Source organism: Cryptomeria japonica, chromosome 2 (assembly GCF_030272615.1).
Source record: "Cryptomeria japonica chromosome 2, Sugi_1.0, whole genome shotgun sequence".
In the NCBI taxonomy this organism is placed as follows: Eukaryota; Viridiplantae; Streptophyta; class Pinopsida; order Cupressales; family Cupressaceae; genus Cryptomeria; species Cryptomeria japonica.
Window position 1 is genome coordinate 417,516,401 of NC_081406.1, and position 21,361 is coordinate 417,537,761.

The window sequence follows — 21,361 nt, forward strand, 5'->3', positions numbered from 1 at the left end:
CGCCCTCAAAACATTATTGAGTTACGTGGGTTCCTTGGTTTATGTGCTTATTACAGAAGATTTGTGAGAGGTTTCTCTCAGTTGGCAGCACCTTTGACAGACCTCACAAAGAAAGGGGCGTTCAGATGGACAAAACAGGCATAGGGAGTCTTTGATAGACTCAAGGAGGTTATGAGCACTTGTCCAGTTTTGGCACTACCTGATTTCTCGCAGCCATTTGTCCTAGAGTGTGATGCTTCAGGTCTGGGCATAGGAGCTGTGTTGATGCAGAACAGACATCCCATTGCCTATGAGAGCCGGAAGCTGCGAGATAATGAGAGGTTGTACTCTACCTATGATAAGGAAATGTTGGCTATTATGCATGCTTTAGCCAAATTCAGACAGTATCTTGTTGGCAGCAAATTTGTGGTAAGAACCGACCACAACAGTTTGAAATTTTTCCTAGATCAGACAGAGCTCAATGATCGACAACAAAAACGGGTGAGCAAGATTCAGGTTTATGATTTCGATATCGAATTCATAAAGGGGAAGAATAATACAGTGGCTGATGCACTCTCTAGGAAACCATCACTTGCTGCTCTATGTTCGCTGAGGGAGATTTCAGCAGATTGGAAGGCTCAACTTTTGGTTGAGTATTCCAAAAACCAGCATGCTTGTGAGGTCATGGATGGTTTGATAATGGACGTCAGATACAGTGTGGTAGATGATATTATCTATTACAAGGGCAGGGTTTGTCTTGTTCCGGGTTCACAGTTGAAGGAACAAATTTTGCATGCTTTCCATGATACTCCTACGGCAGGACATCCAGGGTATGTTAAGACTTATAGAGCGGTTCGAGAGAGATTCTCTTGGAAGGGTCTCAAAGATGATGTTTTGCGGCATGTTCGTGAGTGTATGACTTGTCAGCAGAACAAGTCGGAGCATACTTATCCTGCTGGGTTGTTACAGCCCTTGCCTATACCGGAACAGAAGTGGACTGGGATTTCTATGGACTTCATTACAGGTCTTCCTCGGGTGCAAGGGAAGGATTGTATCTATGTGGTCGTGGATAGGCTAACAAAATATGCCCACTTCTTTCCCATTGCAGTTGATTTTATAGCATCTCAGGTGGCTGAGCTATTTTTCAGAGAGGTTTTTAGACTCCATGGTCTTCCCAAGACCATAGTGAGTGACAGGGACAGCAGATTCATGAGTTTCTTTTGGAAAGAACTTTTCAGGCTAGCAGGCACTGAGTTGACACCTAGTACTAGTTACCACCCTCAAACAGATGGACAGACTGAAATAGTCAATAAGTGGGTTGAGGGATATTTGCGTAACTATGTGTCAGGGCAGCAGAAAGCATGGGTACGTTGGTTGTATTTGGGCGAGTATTGTTATAATACTACGCACCATATGTCCATTGGTATGATGCCTTTCAGAGCTCTCTACGGCTATAAGGCATTATCCTTCATTGATTTAGCTCTAAGTGACAGTAGAGTTCCTTTGGCTCAGGATTGGTTACAGGAGAATCAGGATATCATGAGATCTCTCAGGGAGAATTTATAGCATGCACAAAATCAGCAAAAGATATACGCTGATCGGCATAGGATTGAGAGAGCATTTGAGGTGGATGACATGGTTTTCTTGCGCTTACAGCCATACCGGCAAAGCACCCTTAAAGGGGGGGGAGCTGAGAAGCTCAAACCACGTTTTTATGGACCATACAGGGTACTCAGGCGAGTTGAAGAGGTTGCTTATGAGGTTGAGTTACCATCAGGCAGTAAAATTCACAATGTGTTTCATGTATCTTGCCTCAAAAAGGCCCTTGGACAGCATATTACAGTTTCACTCGATTTGCCCCCCATGGATGAGGAAGGTAAATTGACTTTGGTTCCTGAGGAGATTCTTGAGGTGAGGGAACGACGGTTGAGAAGCAAGGTGATTCGTGAGTATCTGGTACGTTGGAGAAATCTTCCCATAGAGGATGCCACTTAAGAGGGTGAGGCCATTTTACAACATCCAGCATTACAGTTGCTTGTGGGCAAGCATCTCCGAGAGGGGAGGACTGTCATGGCCCCTCTTTAGCTCTGTCTAGCAGAGACATGTGAGTTAGCTTATTATGGGGTCTTGTAGGCTGACAGCGATGGATAGAGACTCAGTGTGGTTATACAGTGTCTGGGACTTGGTGTTCTGGCAGTAGTTGATCAGTTTGGAGCAGTTCTTTATTTTTAGGAGACAGTTCCTACATTTATGGAGGATATCCCTACTATTTAGGAGGTTATGACCATACCCAGGGTTTGGGTCTCCTTGAGATTATTCCTTGGGTTCAGTTTCAGAGGATTTGGGTTTGTTTCCTAGTTTCTAGGAGCATCCCTAGATTTTAGGGATGAAACTGCTAGTGGATCTTTGATTTCCGACTTCAGTCACAGACAGGTGGCAGGTTGACTTTTTGGTTTGTGGTGTCATTTGAGCATTTTGTAGCTATTTGGATTATATTTTTAATATTTCCTAAGTTAGCGTTTATTATTTAAATAAGGCTATGTTTATAGCCATTTTGGAGTAATAAGGGGTTTTTGGCCTCATCTGGATGCGTATCCCTTGGTGTAATAGCTCGTTGGAAAGGTCTTGGACTTTTCTAAATATTTGTCTTTTGACTTAGATCCTTTCGGTGAACGGATTTCTTTATATTTGAAAAAAGGTCGTTTTTCTATACACTTGGCAACTTAAAATGAGAAATATAACATTTTAACCCTAAATGCCCCATTGAGTCACTTTTCGGGTTCGAGCTAAGTGGGAAGATGTTATAAGGAAGTTGTGACCTAATTCTTGCATCTTTTTACACATTCAAAACTTGCTTCTTGCGAATTTGCTCTAGTAGAGCGATTCTTCATCTGGGACGCAAACCCCAGGTTGGATACTGGCTGGGACGTAACCCTCAGCAGTAGTTTGTCAGTAAATACTTCAGGGTGTTGGACATTGGTTGACAAAGATTGGGTGCGCTATTGATTGCAGAGGATTCAGATTGCATTCAGAGGGTTTCATCAAGGCAGCTAACCTTATTCAGTTGGCACGTGACTACAGCTGCAGCCCATTGGGAGTTGTGGTGGCGTCATTCTTCCTTGCGGTTCACGCTTGGTTTGTTGCTGGTGTGAAGAGCTGGAAATCTGCATATTGTGTCTTGCTTATTCATTGCTGGTCAATTCATTTTGTAGTAGCTCCAAATTGGTTAATGATAATTGTTGGAATACAAGGAAATCAGATTATTGTCCTGGTACGAGTTGTAGTATTTTGGATTGTAAGAGTTCTAATTTATGAACATTGTTCCATTCTTATTTCGCACTATTATTGTTAACTGTTTCTTATATTTATATCTTGAAAACTCCAAAACAAAAGAAACAAACCCCCTTTCTGCACTTCTGTCTATTCTATAAGATCACCAGAAAATTACAAAAACCTAGTTTATTAAATAAAAATTACAGCAGGTCAGAAACAGGAATCCAGCAGGGATCTTTCAGAAGAACCCAAAGGTGATTGTAAATATATTTTGTGATAATCCTTACATGTTCCACAACTGGAGTCACCCAATCAAGTTTTCCTATGTCCTCCAAAAGGAGGTCAAGGACATGTGCTGCACAAGGTGTCCAAAAAAGAGTGGGGTGCCTATCTTGTAGGTTCTACCTGCTGCCACATATGCTACTGCATTATCCATAATTATTTGCACCAAATTCTCAACTCCTATCTCCATGACAATTTGCTCCAACATTAGAGCCAAAGTTTCAGCTTTTTTCACCTTCTTGGAGGCACCCACCGATTTCAAGAGCACCGTATTGTTCTTGCAAGCAACCAAAAAATATACTCATGTAAGATATCTCTGCATTCGTGGCGCATCTGAATATACTTGCAAGACCAAAAAGTCTTCATAATGCATTAAAGGGCCACAGGCGGCTTCCAAAATTGGTTCTCAAGGTCACTTCTAGAGTAATTGCAGAAAATTCTAGCAGTTGGGATGAAATGCAATCAGATTCAGGGCACCGATCGAGGCAAAACCTCAATACGACCGCTTGGTCGACAACTACCCTACACAAACAGTTTAAATTTTCACCTATCCTACAAAATTTGAATCTCGATCCTTCTATCATGGAGGACGCGCGTGATGATGCCATATAGCCCTCCACATGGCTCAATGAAGTTTTAAACATCGTCGTTCGATCTCCCCCTCATGAAAAATTGATGGTCGAGTGCATGCCACGTAATGGGCTAGGTCCACTTTATACGCAATGCAACCGTCGCGTTGGTCTTACTCACCACTTGAGATGGCGGGGAGCAATAATCTCCATGTATATTGTTACCCCACGAGGTCCGTCCGGACTCCATATTTGGCTCACAGGGTGGCGGGGAACCATCCGCCTTACTTTATTGTTTACCCCCGCGAGCAACTCTTTATGCTCCGTTGTGTTTCGCGGGGAGAGCATTTCTATTTCCCCCGCTACTTCGTGGGGTAGCAAGGAAGAACTCCACTTCCCCCGCTATCTCGCAAGCCTGTTTGTCTTTTCATTTCTCTGCATGGGATGGTGGAGAGAGCCCTTACTCCTTATTTTGTTATCCCGCGTGGCCCTTTGTTTTCTTTCCTTCCTTTCGCCTTGTGGGGTGGCGGGGGTCCCACTTTATCCTTCGCTTGGACCCATCCGGCTCTCCTGCGCCATTTGTTGGATGCTTTTGCAAACGCTACGGGATGGCAGGGGAATGTCTTCCCCGCTAGCCCGTGGCCGTTTCAGATGTTTCTCATATCTTTGTGGGGTAGCGGGGGAAGAAAGAACTCATTTCTTCCATCGCTACCATCCCGCGCGACCCTTCCCTTGCTCAACTGCTGCTGCGACTAACACGGTGCGATGACTAACGCAACGTGTCAGTCACAAAGATTTCTCAGATCGGTTATCTGCTAAGGTTGACATAAAAACTATCAATAGAGGACCTCATATTTGATCCCATATGGGAAATTATTGATCGAAGATGGAACAATCAGTTCCACCAACCCATTCATGCAGCAAGATACTTCCTCAACCCTCGTTTTTCCTTCTTGGATTCCTACTGAAATCCCAATGGAGAGGTCATGAAGGGCCTCACTGCATGCATTCAGAGGATGGCAGCTGAGCTTGAGGTGAGAGACCTCGTTGTGGCTGAATTGGAAATTACCAAGAAGCAAGCAATAAGCTATTCTCTTCAGAGTTGGCCAAAAGAGGAAGAACCAATCATACTCCAAGCATAATATTTGGAGTCTTTCACATGCATCTTACAAGCTACAAATTTCAATATTACAAGTTTACAAGTTACAACTATTGATAATTTGATAAAAATATGTTTTCACTTCGCATTGTAACTCTTCAATATTTTATTTTGCAAATTCTTGGTGACAAAATTAGGGTGGAAATATCCCAAATCTCCAAAAATTTGCCCTTCGAGTCTTATGCTAGCCTTGTAGTTCATCTAGTTGTGAGCACAATTGGGGCTTGTACGAGGCCATCCACACAAAGAAGAGGAACAAGTTAGCTCAAAAACACCTCAATGACTTTGCTTTGTGCAATATAATCTTTGGTTGCACACAAGGAAGGTAGAGGAAACACCAGCTGGTCCAATTGATTTGGATGATATAGATTCTTCCGAAAATATACTTGAATTGGTTCCTACGACCTATATGGTTTTTATATTCTGTACGACACGTAACTTCATCATCCTCAACCTCCATCTTGGTTGTAGCACTTGTTGTAGCGAGGATGACATCTATTATTTGGAGAGAGATGCTATGCAGGAGGAGGGGGTGGATTCAGATTCACACTAGATGACATTGAGGAGGATGAGGAGGTTGAGGATGATGAGTCATTGGTAGTGCCAACAACAACTAGTGCTACAACCAAGATGGAGGTCAAGCTACCGCCAGTCGTGTTGAGCAAGGAGGCGCACCCACAGCGAACTCCTAGGATTAGACCCTCTAGTTCTACCTCTCCCCTAGTTTTTATTAGAGCTGGAAAGAGGAAGATGTGAACTATTTTGATGTTGTATTTACCTTTAATTTTACAAAAGCAATTTGCTATATTAATTTTACTTCAAACTATTAGGCTATTAGCCATCAACATTCCACATGAGGATGCAATTTTGTACCCAATTTGCATTTAAATTAGTGAAATATATCTAGAATTAGTTTGATTCTTTTTCGTACTCATTTATTGACTCATTTCATGTATCTCCTCATTGAATTTTGCAAAAAAAAGTGAAGGCATTTCTAATTAAATTTAAACAAATTTTGTAAGTTGCTGAGTTTTTTGCCGAGTTTGTTTACCGGGCCTTGGCAATTTTTCGCTTTTGGCGAGTAGTTCAACTGTGGTTGGAGGTATACTGCACCATCAATATGTTCACAAATGCCATCAAATGCTATTATATTGATTTCATAAGGAGAAGTCCAAATATTGGCTCGAAAAGCATTCTTTAAATTCCTATGACAAGAAGTTTCTGCTTTTCTTGAAGTGGTTCGTATGACTTATATGGTTTGGATATTCCATACGACATGTAACTTCACCAATTCACACGTTTGTACGACAATTAATGTTTTTTTCATTTATTTGCTATTACAACATACTTCTCATTTACATATTGTTTTAGTGTTATCTCCATTTGGAAGGGCCCTTGTTGGAAAGATTCTATCCTTGGGTCAAAAAAAGGGAAGTTGATTTGTATACATTGTAAGATGAAAATTAGTGGGAGACAATTTATTGATTGAAATATTACCTCAACAAAGACCATGCTGAGAGGTTAAAGTGTGTGCACATGCACCTTCTAATGTTTTTCATGAAGTACAAAGCCAATTAAAGGCCTTCGACCAACAAAAGGAACTAAAAAAGAGTCAAAGAGAAGAGGTTGTAGCCATTCATGGACTCTTCTTTAATTCCTTCTTTTCTTCGTTATTTGAATAGTCGTGATAGTGGTAGTGGTAATGGTAGAGTTGGAGATATAGTTCATGGATATAAAATTAGAATCATATTTTTTTGTCATTTTAGATGCACGGTGGGGAAGATTTGGTGGTAAGGCGCCAAATCTTCAAATTGCAATTTGTGTCTTAGACCAACTATGTAGTGTTTCAGGATGTAGGTCAAAGCGGAGAATTCTTAAGCACATAGACTATAAGAGGCACAACAATTTGTTGGTGCAAATTTTGAATGATCTAGTTTATGTTCTTTACAACTTTCGCCTCTATCACAAGCAAATCCTAGGCAATAAGTTATCTCCCATCACTTTAGAGGAGGTTGATTCATAGTTAGACTGGATACTGAGGTTGTGGATTCTGTATTGAGTGAGAATGACCTTGCATGGGTTGATTAGGTAGATCTAGAGGCGAAGGTAGTAGCCATGACAAAGAAAGATAGAGTATGAGTAGACCCCTTGGACATTGTTTTCATTGATAGTAAGCAAATATAATGGCCACATCATCATTGAGAACATATCTTAGATGCATGTGTAGGACTTGTATATCTACGAATGTTGGGATGTAATGTCCCCTTCTTTGTTTACTTAGAAAGTAGGGACAATTATCTATCAATTCTTGGTTTCAAGAGATGTCTTTCCTTAATGATACTGATGTTATCTTGCAAATGTTTATATAACTGATAAACAATAATAATATTATTCAAAAAGAACAATATATGAATTGGATAACAGATTGATGCTGTATCTGATATGACCCTTAAAAGTATGCGAACTGATGATATTCCAATCTGCAAATTATATACAGAGAGATATGTGCTCTTTCTGATATATTGATAGGAGTTATGGAATAAATCTCTGGTAATACTGATAAACTTTCCCTTTCACCAAACTGGTGTAGAGTGAATTGCTGTTTCAGATTGACACTTGATAAGTATGCAATGGATGTCCACTTATGTCTTTTCTGTATCTAATGTGTTGATATACTTATGCAATTATGAACATAGTGATATCACCCACAGTGATAGGTTGCTATTTCTGGTCTGGAGATATATACTTGCAACAGAGATGGTGCTGTTTCTGATTTATGACTGTGTTCCTTATGCAACCGATATTGTGCCTTTGGCAATGGCTCTTAAAGAGTGATCCAACTGGATTAGAAACAAGATAGAAACTCTGCAATGCAGGCTGGAAATGATTTGATTGACTTCTTATACCTTGCAGATTGTATAGTCTCACCCTTTGGATATTAAAGGATACCTTTCTTCAACCCGCACCCTTCCATTATTATTATTTGTTAAGTCTAATCAAAGCATTAGTTCTATGAAAGATTGACAACTCTTAATTGTATTTGATAATCGCATCCCTTCTTAATAACTATTAATTGCTGATTTAATCCAAGGGCCGATACTTGGTATTTTGTTAGACTTATTGATTTCTTCATGTTTGCAATCACAAATGTGTCCAGGAGTTCATTTCTCCCTCCATTTAATTAACCATCGAGCTGTGTATTGTTTCATCTTTAGTTTGATCATCAGTCCTTTGATTCGATCCTTATAAGTGGCTACATATTAGTCTTGAAAGATATTTGATTATCACTTTATCATTAATCGATATTAACACTGATTTGCATGGAGGTTATCATGAAGCAATCTTGATGAAGACACTGATGATAAGTGACTGGCACCATCCGTGTAATTGCTGTGATAATATGTGTTCCCTTCATGTTGTCTCAGTGATGATATTTGGATGATATCTTGGAATGATTGTTATCAATGGGTAGTGATAGTGTGGAGAAGACATTATCATCTTGTGGATACGCTCCTTCAGATTGAATGTAGAGTTAGACTATTGCCGAGTTCATTGAATTATCCTTTGATCATCTTTAATACTGAATCTGTTCAGCAGAGAGAATGAAGAACGGATATATATATATATATATACATATAGTTGCTGTTCTATTGTGCATCACCTTCATGTTGTCATTGATGGAGAAGTTGAACTGCCATCTCAAATCTATTAGATTGTGCACCTATTATTAATGCTATGTACACTTTATTACCTTCTACTCTTAATGACTCAAAATCTTGTTATCAAGGCTGCCACCCTTGATCACACAACTATACATTGCTTGTTACTTTCTAGGTCAAAGATGGGACATTACATGGGATGAGTGATGTAGGCAACTTTGAGCCATAGTCATAATTTTAATATATATGTTTTGGTGTTGTAAATTTCATAATAAATGAGTTTTTTATACATTTGACGTTATTTATATAAATAAAAATGGTGTTTCCTTCAACTAAAAATTGAAAATCCATTGTTGTAGTCATGTAATCAATGCACACTTGTGTATGTGATCAAAGTAGCTTTTGTTTGATTAGTTTATTGTGTCTTAAAAGTTTACTTATTGAAGGGTGCATGATGAAAGCTTTAAACCCTTATAAATCTCTAGATTTCACAGTTTTTTTTTCCAATTTGTCAAGTCTTAAGTGCCAAGTTTGAGTTTGAGTAAAAATCAGCTTGCCAAATTTGAGCTAAGGTGAGTCTTGAATCTATGTTCTAGACTACGTTAGACACAAGGAGAATTAATTCCTGTAGAGTGAAGGAGGAGATTCCTTCTCTAGTAATATGCAATCGGGTGTCATTAAATATTTCGAGGATCCTCATACAACTAAACATTGGAGGAAGCCTTATAAACTTATGTTAGATCTTCCTCTTGTTGTCGAGGACACCAAAGCTTGCTTTGAGTTACATCCTGAATCTCATTTTCTAAATCTGAGAAAGTGTTATACTTGTTGAATTCATTGCTTTCTGATTGTGTAGGAGGCGGCATGCCATTTTTAGGTTGGCTTATACACTTCCATTACCATCTAGTCCTATCCTAGTGGATGCATTTCATACAATGATTAACTCGTGGAAACAAGTTCATCTTTGATGCAAGACAGGGAGGGAGAATTGGTCGAATTGTTGTTAAAACCCTAGTTACCCTAACTAACCGGGTAACCCTGAGAAAATCTGCAGTATCTTTCTCCTTCTAACAGTTCAGAACTTCAAATCACTGGCAAATGGAAGATATTACACTACTCTATACCCACATGTGCTCACCCAAACAACTCAAATCCATACAACAACATATAAGTACAAAAAATAGAGTAATTTGCAGAAATTGGACTTCCAAAACGATGCCAATGATTTCAAAATTTTGAAAATATGTTGCAGAATCAGATTTCAGAAATTCAAATTTTCAGAATTCACATAGTAGAATCTGTTTCCAACCGTTGGCATATACAATTTATACCAAAATTTGCACTTTTCTGCAGTCACAACAGACCTTTGGGCTGCATGACTGTTCAACTCCCAAATCTTGAAAAATCAAATTTAGACACTGACATTGGAATAACAATCCCGAACTGACAAATCAATGTTGCACACTGACATTGGAATAACAATACCGAACCGAGGTCTTGATCACCCATCGGAATAACTAATAAAAGCGGAGTAACCATTCTATGCAATTCCAATAGAGTAAACTTACCTCGATGTCCCTATTTCGGTATAGCTATACCGAACAAGGCATTTGGATGTCTATCGGCATAGCCATCAAAAGTCGGCTAAACAGTATTTTCTAATATTGATAGAGTAAACTATCCTGGTGACAACATTGACAACTTTTTACAACAATGACACTTTATCGGGTTAACTATGTCGATGAAAACAATGACAACCTTAGAACAACTTTACAAACTTGCAAATTATGACTCCAAATTTGACATACCCACCTAAAAACATGAAATAACATTACAAATGGTCTCAATAGACCTTATTACACACAAAATTGACTCAAAATGCCTAAACTCTAACACTAGACCCCTTAATTGCAAAAGGTGACCTTGGCACTCTTGCACCATACTCCCGGCCAAATGAAATCTCCAAGTCCTCTTAGTGAATGGAGTAACAGGTCTCCATCTTTGAATGATCCTCCTTGATGTTTTGTTCCATGTCGTTTTTGAAATAACTTCATCTTGTCCATGCAAACTTGATACCCATCCACCTTGTTGCCTTTCATGACCAGTTTCATCTTGATCTTGGGTCTTCCCATCTCCTTGCTAAGATGTTTAGGTCTGTCAAAGGGTAATTGCTGCCCTTTCCAATCTGATATTTTTTGATACCTGCACTGAGACGAATAATATAACAACTTCATTGACAAAAGCAATAGGATTAGTATCAATGCTATTCATGAAATCTTGGTTTTGCTTCTCAAATCTCCTTGGTGCCTCCTGCCACTTGACACCATCTGATGGAGTGATCTGAATTCTTTTATCAACAATCTTATCATCAACCTGATCCCTAACATTCCTTTCACAGGTTCACTACCAACCTCTCTTTTCTCCATAGGACATAGCATTGTCCCATCCATACTTTCATCATATTTCTCCAACTCACTTGGAGTCTTCTCAAACACTGTACCTTGTGCCTTCTCTTGGCCTTTCTCTATCAACATCACATCTTTTGTTAGTAAGGGACACAACACTACCCCCACCATGATCTCAGCTTGCTTCACAAGCCCATCTTGCCTTCCCATAGGCAACTCACTCTTACTTGCTTTATCCTCTTTCTCATCTACCATTGCATCATTCTGCAACACTGTTGTCTTGGCATCTTCAAGCCTTAAAGTGGCTTCAACCTCTATCTCCTCTTCATCCTCTACTTGCACAAATTCTTTCTTACCACACATAAGCACCCTCACTGCTTCACTTTGTCCTTTTTTCAGTTTCCATCAATGGAGTTAATGTAAAAGAAACCCCATCCTTCTCAATCTGATATGTATTTTGTCTTCCATCATACAAGGCATACCTCTCATATTGCCATGGTATCCCTAACAACAAATGACATGCACTCATAGGTACTACATCACATAGAAGCCTATCTCTATAGCCACCAATCTGAAACTCAACAAAAGGTTGCTTCTTAACCAAAAGAGAATGTTCACCATTCAACCAAGAAATATAATAAGGATTCTCATGAGGTAACCTTTCCAAATCCAATTTGTCAACCATCTCTTGAGATACCATATTATCCAAACTACCAGAATCTACCATTACATTACATACCTTGCCATTACACTTGCATCTAGTTCTAAAAATTGCCTTCCTATGTAGCATCTCCTTTTCTTTTGCCATGTTGTCCTTTCAACTTCCAACCTTCTTCTATGTAAACTTCAATCTATCTCCTCCAAGAGATCTACTCCAATTTGATGCAAGACAGGGAGGGAGAATTGGTCGAATTGTTGTTAAAAGTTAAAACCCTAGTTACCCTAACTAACCGGGTAACCCTGAGAAAATCTGCAGTATCTTTCTCCTTCTAACAGTTCAGAATTTCAAATCACTGGCAAACGGAAGATATTACACTACTCTATACCCACATGTGCTCACCCAAACAACTCGAATCCATACAACAACATATAAGTACCGAAAACAGAGTAATTTGCAGAAATTGGACTTCCAAAACAATGCCAATGATTTCAAAATTTTGAAAATATGTTGCAGAATCAGATTTCAGACTTTCAAATTGTCAGAATTCACATAGCAGAATCTGTTTCCAACCGTTGGCTTATACAATTTATACCAAAATTTGCACTTTCCCGCAATCACAACAGACCTTTGGGCTGCATGACTGTTCAACTCCCAAAGCTTGAAAAATCAAATTTAGACACTGACATCGGAATAACAATCCCGAACTGACAAATCAATGCTGGACTCCGAAGTCGGAATAACAATACCGAACCAAGGTCTTGATCACCCATTAGAATAACTAATAAAGGTGGAGTAACCATTCTATGCAATTCCGATAGAGTAAACTTACCCCGATGTCCCTATTTTGGTATAGCTATACCGAACAAGGCATTTGGATGTCTATCGACATAGCCATCAAAAGTTGGCTAAACAGTATTTTCCAATCCCGATAGAGTAAACTATCCCGATGACAACATTGACAACTTTTTACAACAATGACACTTCATCGGGTTAACTATCCCGATGACAACATTGACAACCTTAGAACAACTTTACAAACTTGCAAATTATGACTCCAAATTTGACATACGCACCTAAAAACATAAAATAACATTACAAATGGTCTCAATAGACCTTATTACACACAAAATTGACTCAAAATGCCTAAACTCTAACACTAGACCCCCTTAATTGCAAAAGGTGATCTTGGTGCTCCTGCACCAATCTTTTGGATAGCAAATGTACTAATTTATTTGTTGCAAAGGAGGCATATTCACCTGATGAAAATTAAATCCACATAATGGACTTTTTGCTGCTAATATTATTGTTAATCTATTTTAAGGACAATGTTTTATAAAGGTTTAGTGATTACAAATGTTAACAAAGTGGCTAAAGTATGCATGCAGAATTTATTTCTTTTAATAGCCATTTTGTGTATTAGTACAATTGTCAAGTGTTTATTTAGGAAAGTTGTATGGTACCTTGAGGTAGTGTAACTGGGCTATGCAATATTTGCCAAAACTAATAAAATGCTCTTTAGTAAAAGAAACGTGATTAAGGACATGATACATAAAAAAAATTTATATTCTTTGTTTACTTATCATTCGTTGAGGTCAAGCATTTTACATTTTTATAGTGCTTCACTTTGCATTTCACTGGCAGTTCATTTTCTGCAATGGGAAAGTGGTTTCCAGTGTGTTGCTGTCTTTTCCATTCATCAATCTCCAATATGCTCCATTTATTTTGCAAAAGCTTCTCGCCTATGTGTTGCTTCTGAAGGTGGTTTGGTAGGTAAATTTTTTGAGTTTTATTCATCTTACGAACAGATTATAAAGAAACAGATTTTGGTGCAGAACAATTTTTAACTATTAACTGCTTTCTTCAGGTTTCAGTCATCAATCTTGATTCATTCACAATTTTGTTCCATTGTAACTGCTTAAGGGATAAGAGTACAAAAATTATTTCAGTAATAATGAAGACAGTTGTAGCATCAAAGGGTCTGCCACCTTCTCCAACACAACAAAAATCAGAAAGACAAGGAGAAAATGATTCAACCAAAGAGTTAAGTGTTGTGTTTGTCTTAACCAAGGATGAAAATGTGATCACCATTGATGGTGATACTGGTGCCTTCCTAGGTTCTGAACCTTCACATCCCACACACCAGTCAACTGCGGTGTCGTTTCAACTGATAGGCAAGTATTTGCTTAGTTCTGTTTGCATATGTAAGTAGATAATTATGGGTTTAAATTCAGAACTATTAAGTCATTTTGGAGTGTGGAGAGTCCTGACAATATGAATTCATTTGTTTCACTAGATACTATTGGGTGGACTCAAGATGGAGTGACACATTCGTTATCTCAAGATTCAAAGCATGGACATTTCACAAACAAGTTCAAAAATGAGCTTGAAGAGAGCCAGAGGGATCCAATTAATGAAACTAAAGTACAGTCAGAACTTGAAGAGTTGGGAAATACAATTGCAAAATCTGGAGAGAGTTTGCAAACTTTACTTTTATTGCTTTGCTCAAGGGATGCTTTACGCTTATATTCTGCAGCCTCTTTTATTAAGGTTTGCTTTGAAATGATCAAGCTTTTTATTCCACATTATGTGCTCCGTGCATGATAAGTTTCTCAGAGAACAGTGTGGTAATTGAATGAATTTGTTTTTCTGTAAATTGATTGAAAGTTGAAAAATAAGTACAAATTAATTTTACAGGGAAAGAGTAAATCTGTTCGTAAGGTAAAACTGGAGATACCGTGTTGTTGGGCATCAACATTCATGAACAAGGATCAAAATTTATTTGGCCTTGTTTTGTTGTGTGAGAGTGGGTTGCTTGAATTTCGGTGAGTTCCTTCATAGAAATTTCAAAAGTTCATGTCAATAAATATTGGATATAACATGAATATATGGTGATCTTGTGATCTTGTGATCTTTTATCTTTTAAGCGCTAATGATAAAAGCTTTTCTTTTAAATATATGAGATTTCAGGTTGTCAGAATTTAAATCCTAACAGAAGTTAAGTTTAATTATATCATTTAACTGTCACTTCCTAGCAGCTGATCCCTTTGACAAGTAATCATGTCTCATTTTGGACAGCTCTTTGCCAAACATGGAAGTTATAGGAAGTGTTTTTATAAGTAGCCTTCTACGATGGAAATATCATCCCAACATAGGGAGAACAATGTCATCTTCTGGAAATGGCCGCATTGCTCTTGTGAGTTGTCAATGCATTATATGTTTATTTCTTGCTTTAGTAGATTGCATATCTGTCATTTTACGGTAGCGTTTTATAGCCTTAGTCTTTAAAGTTTAATATATACTGGAACTTGAAGTGTCTTCTATTTTTTGGAATGTTATTACCTCTCTTATGAGTATAACATGTACAGGTCTATAACAAGGAAATGGCTTTTCTCTCCATCCTAGCAAATGAAAATGATCTCAGGTACCATTTCATCTTGTAAGCCTTTTTTTTCTGGAATTGGTTGTTTCTCAATATCATTTAAGACTAAAGACAAATTTTCAATTTGTTATAGGATTCCAGATTCTTTACCATGCCTATATGATAAAGACCTTGCAGCAGCTACAGATGCTGCACTTAAGGCTGGCATCCACCAAACACGAAAGAAGGTTTTAGCTTCTTCTCTGAAATGTTCAAACTGCAATTACAAGTTCTTGTCATCATATAATGTTTCTATTTTACCCTTTGTTTTCTTAATCATTCTTGAGTGGGACAGAATCAAATTCAGGGATTCCTTGGTGGTGTAATTAAGGAAATCAAAGGGGGTGTATTAAGAAATGCATCTCCAGAGCGCCCTATAACACTAAATCTAGGCTCAGATCTTTCAAATATCTTTGCTTGGTGTCCATTTCCTGAACTCTTTACAGTTGAGACTGATGATGGAACAGAATGTCTGGATATTGGTATGCACACTTTATCTTGGGTAGATACAATGAATATCCATTTTCAATGCAGTTATGCATGCATATTTTCTTATAACCTTGTCTAATCTTTGTATATATGGCAGATGATATTCAAATTGAAGAAGACTCTTTCAATTCCTCTCCATCATCGTCTTCTCCAGCTAAGACCGGAAGACCACTTGATACACAGAAACCTGACACAAAAGGTTTTTGCACTATAATTTCAAGTCCTTTTTATTATATAATTTGAATGAACCAAATAAATTTTCCAATTATATACTCTTCTGACATTGGTTTACATGTTTTCTGCAAAAAGATAAAGAAAGTGAAAGGCAGAAACTATTAAATTTAAAACAAGATGATGTCAAACCAAGGCTTCGAACTCCAGAGGAAATTAAGGCTGCCTATGGTCATAAGACAACTGGGGTAAGATCTAGTTATGCTAATTAAGAACTCCATTTATCAATGCATATGGTAAGACATGCAACTAAAAAGTTGTAATCTATTTCCAGGATGTTTCTGAGGTAGCAGGGGTTGCAATGAATAGGCTTCATGAGAGGGGACACAAGCTTCAGGTACATATGTCTCATTCTAAATTTAAAACTAACAGTACTTCAAAGGGTTGCCGTTGTGTTATTATTTTTCTATCATTCTGTACATCCATTCTGAGTCTGCATCCCTTCATGTTAAGAAGAGTTTCTTAGCTGCTACGCACGCATGGAAATTTTATTGTGGACTCTCTTTTGGATTCATATTCTTGTATTTGCTGGTTGAAAATTTTGTACACCTGGGAAGATGTGCAAAATCGTGGTTTCAATCACAGTGTGTGAGTATAAAACTCTCCTAATTTAGGGAAGGCTCCCCCTTTTCTACTAACTAAATGCCTAATCTAATTTAATCTAATTTGGGTGGGACAACCACCTTTCCTCTTTTTTCAAAAAAGATTATATATTTTTCTCCTCTCAGAAAATAAGCAACTACTTTTAAAGATAATAAGAGCATCTTAAAACAAGACAAGAAAGGAAATGAAGTTTCCTGAAAGCACAAAGACTTTTGTCACCTCCTCCAGGATGGGAAAGCAGTAACTAAGCACAAGTCTTAAGTTCCCACAATCGTATCTATCTTTTTCAGAAACATATGGCAGCGCAAAGTCTGCAAGTATGACACACCTTCGAATTACTTAAAATGGGAATAACCACAAGCACAAGGTCTTGCAACTCTTCTTAACTTTTAACACTAAACTATCTTAATTCAGTCTTCAATATTTTCAGCACAAAGTCTGGAAATATTCAGAATGAAGCTCTTCTCAACAACTTTCTACAATCTCAAGCAAATACAAGGAAATATTCCACTATGACGTAAGAACAAAATGGACATATAAGTATGGCTTCAACACAAAGTCTGAAATTCCAAACTCCCTTGATATTACTTGAAGAAAAACAGTTTACAAGTATAAAGCTCAAAGTCTCTATGATTGCAAATTTCTAAAGAGTTTTCTTGCTTGCTAGAAAGATAAAAATTACAAAGGGCACCCTCGTGTACATATAGGAGAGGGGCTGAGGGAAAAATATGGGAGAAGTCTAACTAACTGAGACTTTTTCCGCAACTAACTAACTAACTATGACATTCAAATTACAATTCTATTGCTAACCAACTTGTAATTTGTTTACATGTAATTACAATTTACAGGGTTACAAGTGAGAATCCACTTGCAGTCATGAATCCTGACACTACATGTAATATGTCGAAAACAAAATGCATAAAACAAAATGTAAGTGTCATGAGACACCTTTTATTCTTTCCTATTTCTTGCCATGAAGGATTGGAAATTGTTGATGGACCTCTGCAACTCATTAGGATCAAGACCTGCTGTATTCCTAGCAACGGCAACTGTCTTGATGATGACATCAAAATACCTCAATGTTGCCTCATGCTCCTCAAGAACAGTTTGCATTTTATCGAAGAACACTTGATAACTCACGAATCTGTGGATTGAAGCCACTGTAAACTGTTCTGATTCTATCTCTTGGCGAAGACTTGACACTAATTCAGAAAGTATCGAATCTTCTGCAAGCAACTCTCCATCATGACTTAAGATCTTGCAGGACATTTTGTCAAAAATAGAGAGGATATCCTGCTTCACCTCGTCACTCATTTCACGAGTAGCCTGTACATCTTTGATGAGATCCTTGATAACCAATGACTTATTGGTCAAAAGTTCATCAAATTCTATATACCTTTCTCTTCCAAGTATCACCATATTCTTTCACAGAATTTCCAATTTGATCTGTTCTATCTCATGCCATATTTTTAAATCTTTCTCAATTGAACCTAGACTTTGATTAAAAGCCTCCAAAGTGTGATTCAACTTCAACTTCATTGCTCTTACATTGCACAAAACATGCAATGCTTTCTTTACCATCTGAGTGCTTTGATCAATCAGTTGATCTACCCAAGAATCAATTGCCTTGGCTTTCTGAGCAACTTTCTCCAATTGCTTGATAGATTCTTCGGACATAGAGGAGGTTAAAGGATCAACCTATTCTGAAGAATTAGTGATCTTTTGGATCACCGTGATGAGCTGAGAATTCTTTTCCTTAAGATCATTTTTCTTTGCTAGCAGCTCATCATAACTTTGGACTAGTGAAGCCATTGAAACCATAGCATCATGCATAATACCTGTATGTGTCTACTTTCCAAGTTCTATCGTGTAAGCCTATAATCTGACAGTTGCATTTCTTCTGGCGGTTTCTCAACTAAAGGTTCTGCCACTTCTGCATATTTCATTCTATTATTATCCATCACCACCCACGAGACTGTCTTTGCCTTCTTAGCAACCCTTGACTTAGGTTTCCTAAGTTGTTGGAAATTGAATGTCAGGAGAGATCTCCTGCTTTTTCCTTTTGGGCATGATTGAACTCAACCAAGGGGGTAGTTCTAATGAATTCACATTTGAGACCGCAACCATGGTTTGTGAAGAAACAAGCTCTGCCTGTACCACAGTTGTTACTCTAGGAGAAGTCTTTGTCTAGACAGTGACAAGCGTTTGTTCAGGTGGCAAATCATGACTAGCTTCTATCATGAACTTATCAAAACTCATGGTTGAAGTATCAACCTTAGGAAAAGATACACTGGATAGGATGGCACATGAGGGTTTCACATCAAAGACATTTTCCAGGTCACCATGAGAAGTCTCAATAGGTATTTCCCTACTAGCACAAACAAATGTACTAGGTTCCATAGGATCTACATGAACGGTGGAGGAGTCTACATCCGTGTCAATTGGAGATATGGGTACATCTAATGACAATTGACGAATAGTTGTATGAGGAGAATCTGAGCCTATAGAAGGGGGTGAGCATGTTGTATTCTCCTCATGTGCGTCGTTTTCATCATCAATAACATGAATTTGCACCTACATTTTCTCCTTCCCTTTCAGTGACACTTCTGGTGGAGGAATAACCAAGGCCCTACTGACTCTCAGCTTGATTGTAGTGCCAAAAGAGAAAGCTCCTTTAGATTTAATTCTGACCTCAGATCTTCGCCCAATTGGTCCAGCCGAATCACTTTCTGCTCCACCTTTAATCTTGATGGTCTTGATATTATTATTCTTTAGCCAAGCGTTGGTGTTAGCAAGAATGGGCCGAAATCTATCGAAAATAGAATCTTACTCCTTTTTTGACCATTGAGGAGAGGGAAGAGGAGCCTCTACAACTCTTTGCTTTGTATATTTCGGGTCAAGAATTTTCCCGTCATTGACCATTCCTATTGGGATCTTGGTTAAATCCAAATCTACAATCTGCTCCAAGGTGAGCCTACTGTAATCCATTCTCCTAATGTCTTCTTCAGTGCGAAAATCAACCCATATGTCTTTGAGGCGATGAACATGAGTGAAGGCTCTCCTGATTTTGTCCTTCATCCCTCGATAATCAAAATCTCTCCTTTCCTTGAACTTCCTCAATTTGATTTCTTGAAGTTTGGCTTCCATTGCCTTGGCTCTGGCTGAGGTGGTTAGAGAATACCAACCAATCTGCAATGGATTGTGAGAGGAAATATTGATGCCTAGTTTGTAATTGGCTAACTGTACTGCATGAACTGCCATTAGTTACCTGGCCAATTCCATCAGGATGATCTTGTTGGTAGGATATCTAGGTAGCATGTGTGGCTGACCTTCAAAATATCCAACCCTCATATATGTGAAAGTTGGGAATTGCAAGAACAAACACCCATACTCATTCACTTTCCTCCACGCTGCCTCAGAGACTCTCCTGTTCTTGAGTGTTTTGTCAAATAGGCACATGAAATGACCAAAGAAAGCATCCTACACCCTTCTATAATGAATTCTACAGGCCTTAGAGTGAGTTGCTCATAATACCTCCACATTGGCACCTACGATTTGTCACCTTTTGTAGAAAGACCAAGAAACTGTCTAAGTGACGCCGCTATGTACACCAAGTATGAATTCATGTAGAAGGTGAGAGTGGTTGGGACTTGTGATAACTGATCGCACAGATTGTCATTGATTATTTCTCCCCAGAAAATATGAGATTGCCCTTTCCTCATGACTACGCTGTACTTGTACATCCATATCTCAAACACATTAGAGTGTCTCAAACCCATTATCCTACTGAGAAGTGTGATCATATCGCTGATTTCTTCAATGAAGTTAAAACGATACAACTTGGGCCATCTTGAGAAATAGGTACTGGGAACCTTTAGCCATTTAGAATTAATATGTCTGATGCAGTCCGACCTTCTCTGGTTGTAATAATCCAGAGCACTCTTTATTGAGATGTCTGCATACACAAGAGCTTCTAGAACTTTGAAGATGTTGTCAATTGTTTCGGCATCTAATTTGATAATGGCGTTCCCATCATCATCCTTGATTGTTCTAGTTTCTTGATCAAAATAGGAAACACATGCGAGTACAAATTCTTGCTCAAGGCAGCCATTGGGAAAGAGGAGACCAAATGAATATGGTTGTTCAAAAGCAACTGCATGCTATGAGTCGGTGATCCCTCGTCTCTTTCCAAGAACTCAGACATGTCAACATGTCCGATCTTTGTGTCTCTGATCTCATCAATGAGAGAAACCACTTGAGTGGGAGCAATCTCATATTGGTATTAATCATACTTATATTTTATCTTCTTGTTGGAAGGAGACGCCTACTCTTCTGTCATTGAACAAGAATCTGCAACATTGTGATGAAAAATCAAAAGAGTAAGAACATCTTCAGCAGCTATTGGGGATTCCATGATGCCAAAACTTTAGAAAACCATTGCTCACACCAAGACTTGCAGGGGTATTTATCATGAAAAGGGATAGATAAACTAAAAGATGCTTTATGGATGAGTCTTGATAGCAACAGGGGTGAAAATTGGATCTTGGAGGGCCAACTACAAATGAAATGGGAACAAGATAAACTTATGACTTGCACTTGTAATCGGGTCTCTAAGACTCGACTGCAAGTTGTG

General features: G+C 38.3%; 1 protein-coding gene across 4 annotated transcripts in view; it reads left to right on the forward strand.

The window, feature by feature from the left end:
* Positions 1 to 21,361, forward strand: part of LOC131062006 (uncharacterized) — a 334,716-nt gene that overhangs the window by 250,105 nt on the left and 63,250 nt on the right. For 3 of the 4 annotated variants that reach the window (XM_059216661.1, XM_059216660.1, XM_057995848.2), the window contains 11 exons: positions 13,629 to 13,753; positions 13,852 to 14,158; positions 14,281 to 14,534; positions 14,682 to 14,809; positions 15,063 to 15,180; positions 15,353 to 15,408; positions 15,500 to 15,593; positions 15,701 to 15,887; positions 15,992 to 16,093; positions 16,204 to 16,313; positions 16,400 to 16,462. In XM_059216661.1, coding sequence (XP_059072644.1) covers positions 13,629 to 13,753; positions 13,852 to 14,158; positions 14,281 to 14,534; positions 14,682 to 14,809; positions 15,063 to 15,180; positions 15,353 to 15,408; positions 15,500 to 15,593; positions 15,701 to 15,887; positions 15,992 to 16,093; positions 16,204 to 16,313; positions 16,400 to 16,462 — 1,544 coding nt within the window. The remainder of the gene's footprint in view (positions 1 to 13,628; positions 13,754 to 13,851; positions 14,159 to 14,280; positions 14,535 to 14,681; positions 14,810 to 15,062; positions 15,181 to 15,352; positions 15,409 to 15,499; positions 15,594 to 15,700; positions 15,888 to 15,991; positions 16,094 to 16,203; positions 16,314 to 16,399; positions 16,463 to 21,361) is intronic. The other variant, XM_059216662.1, reaches the window with a different exon arrangement.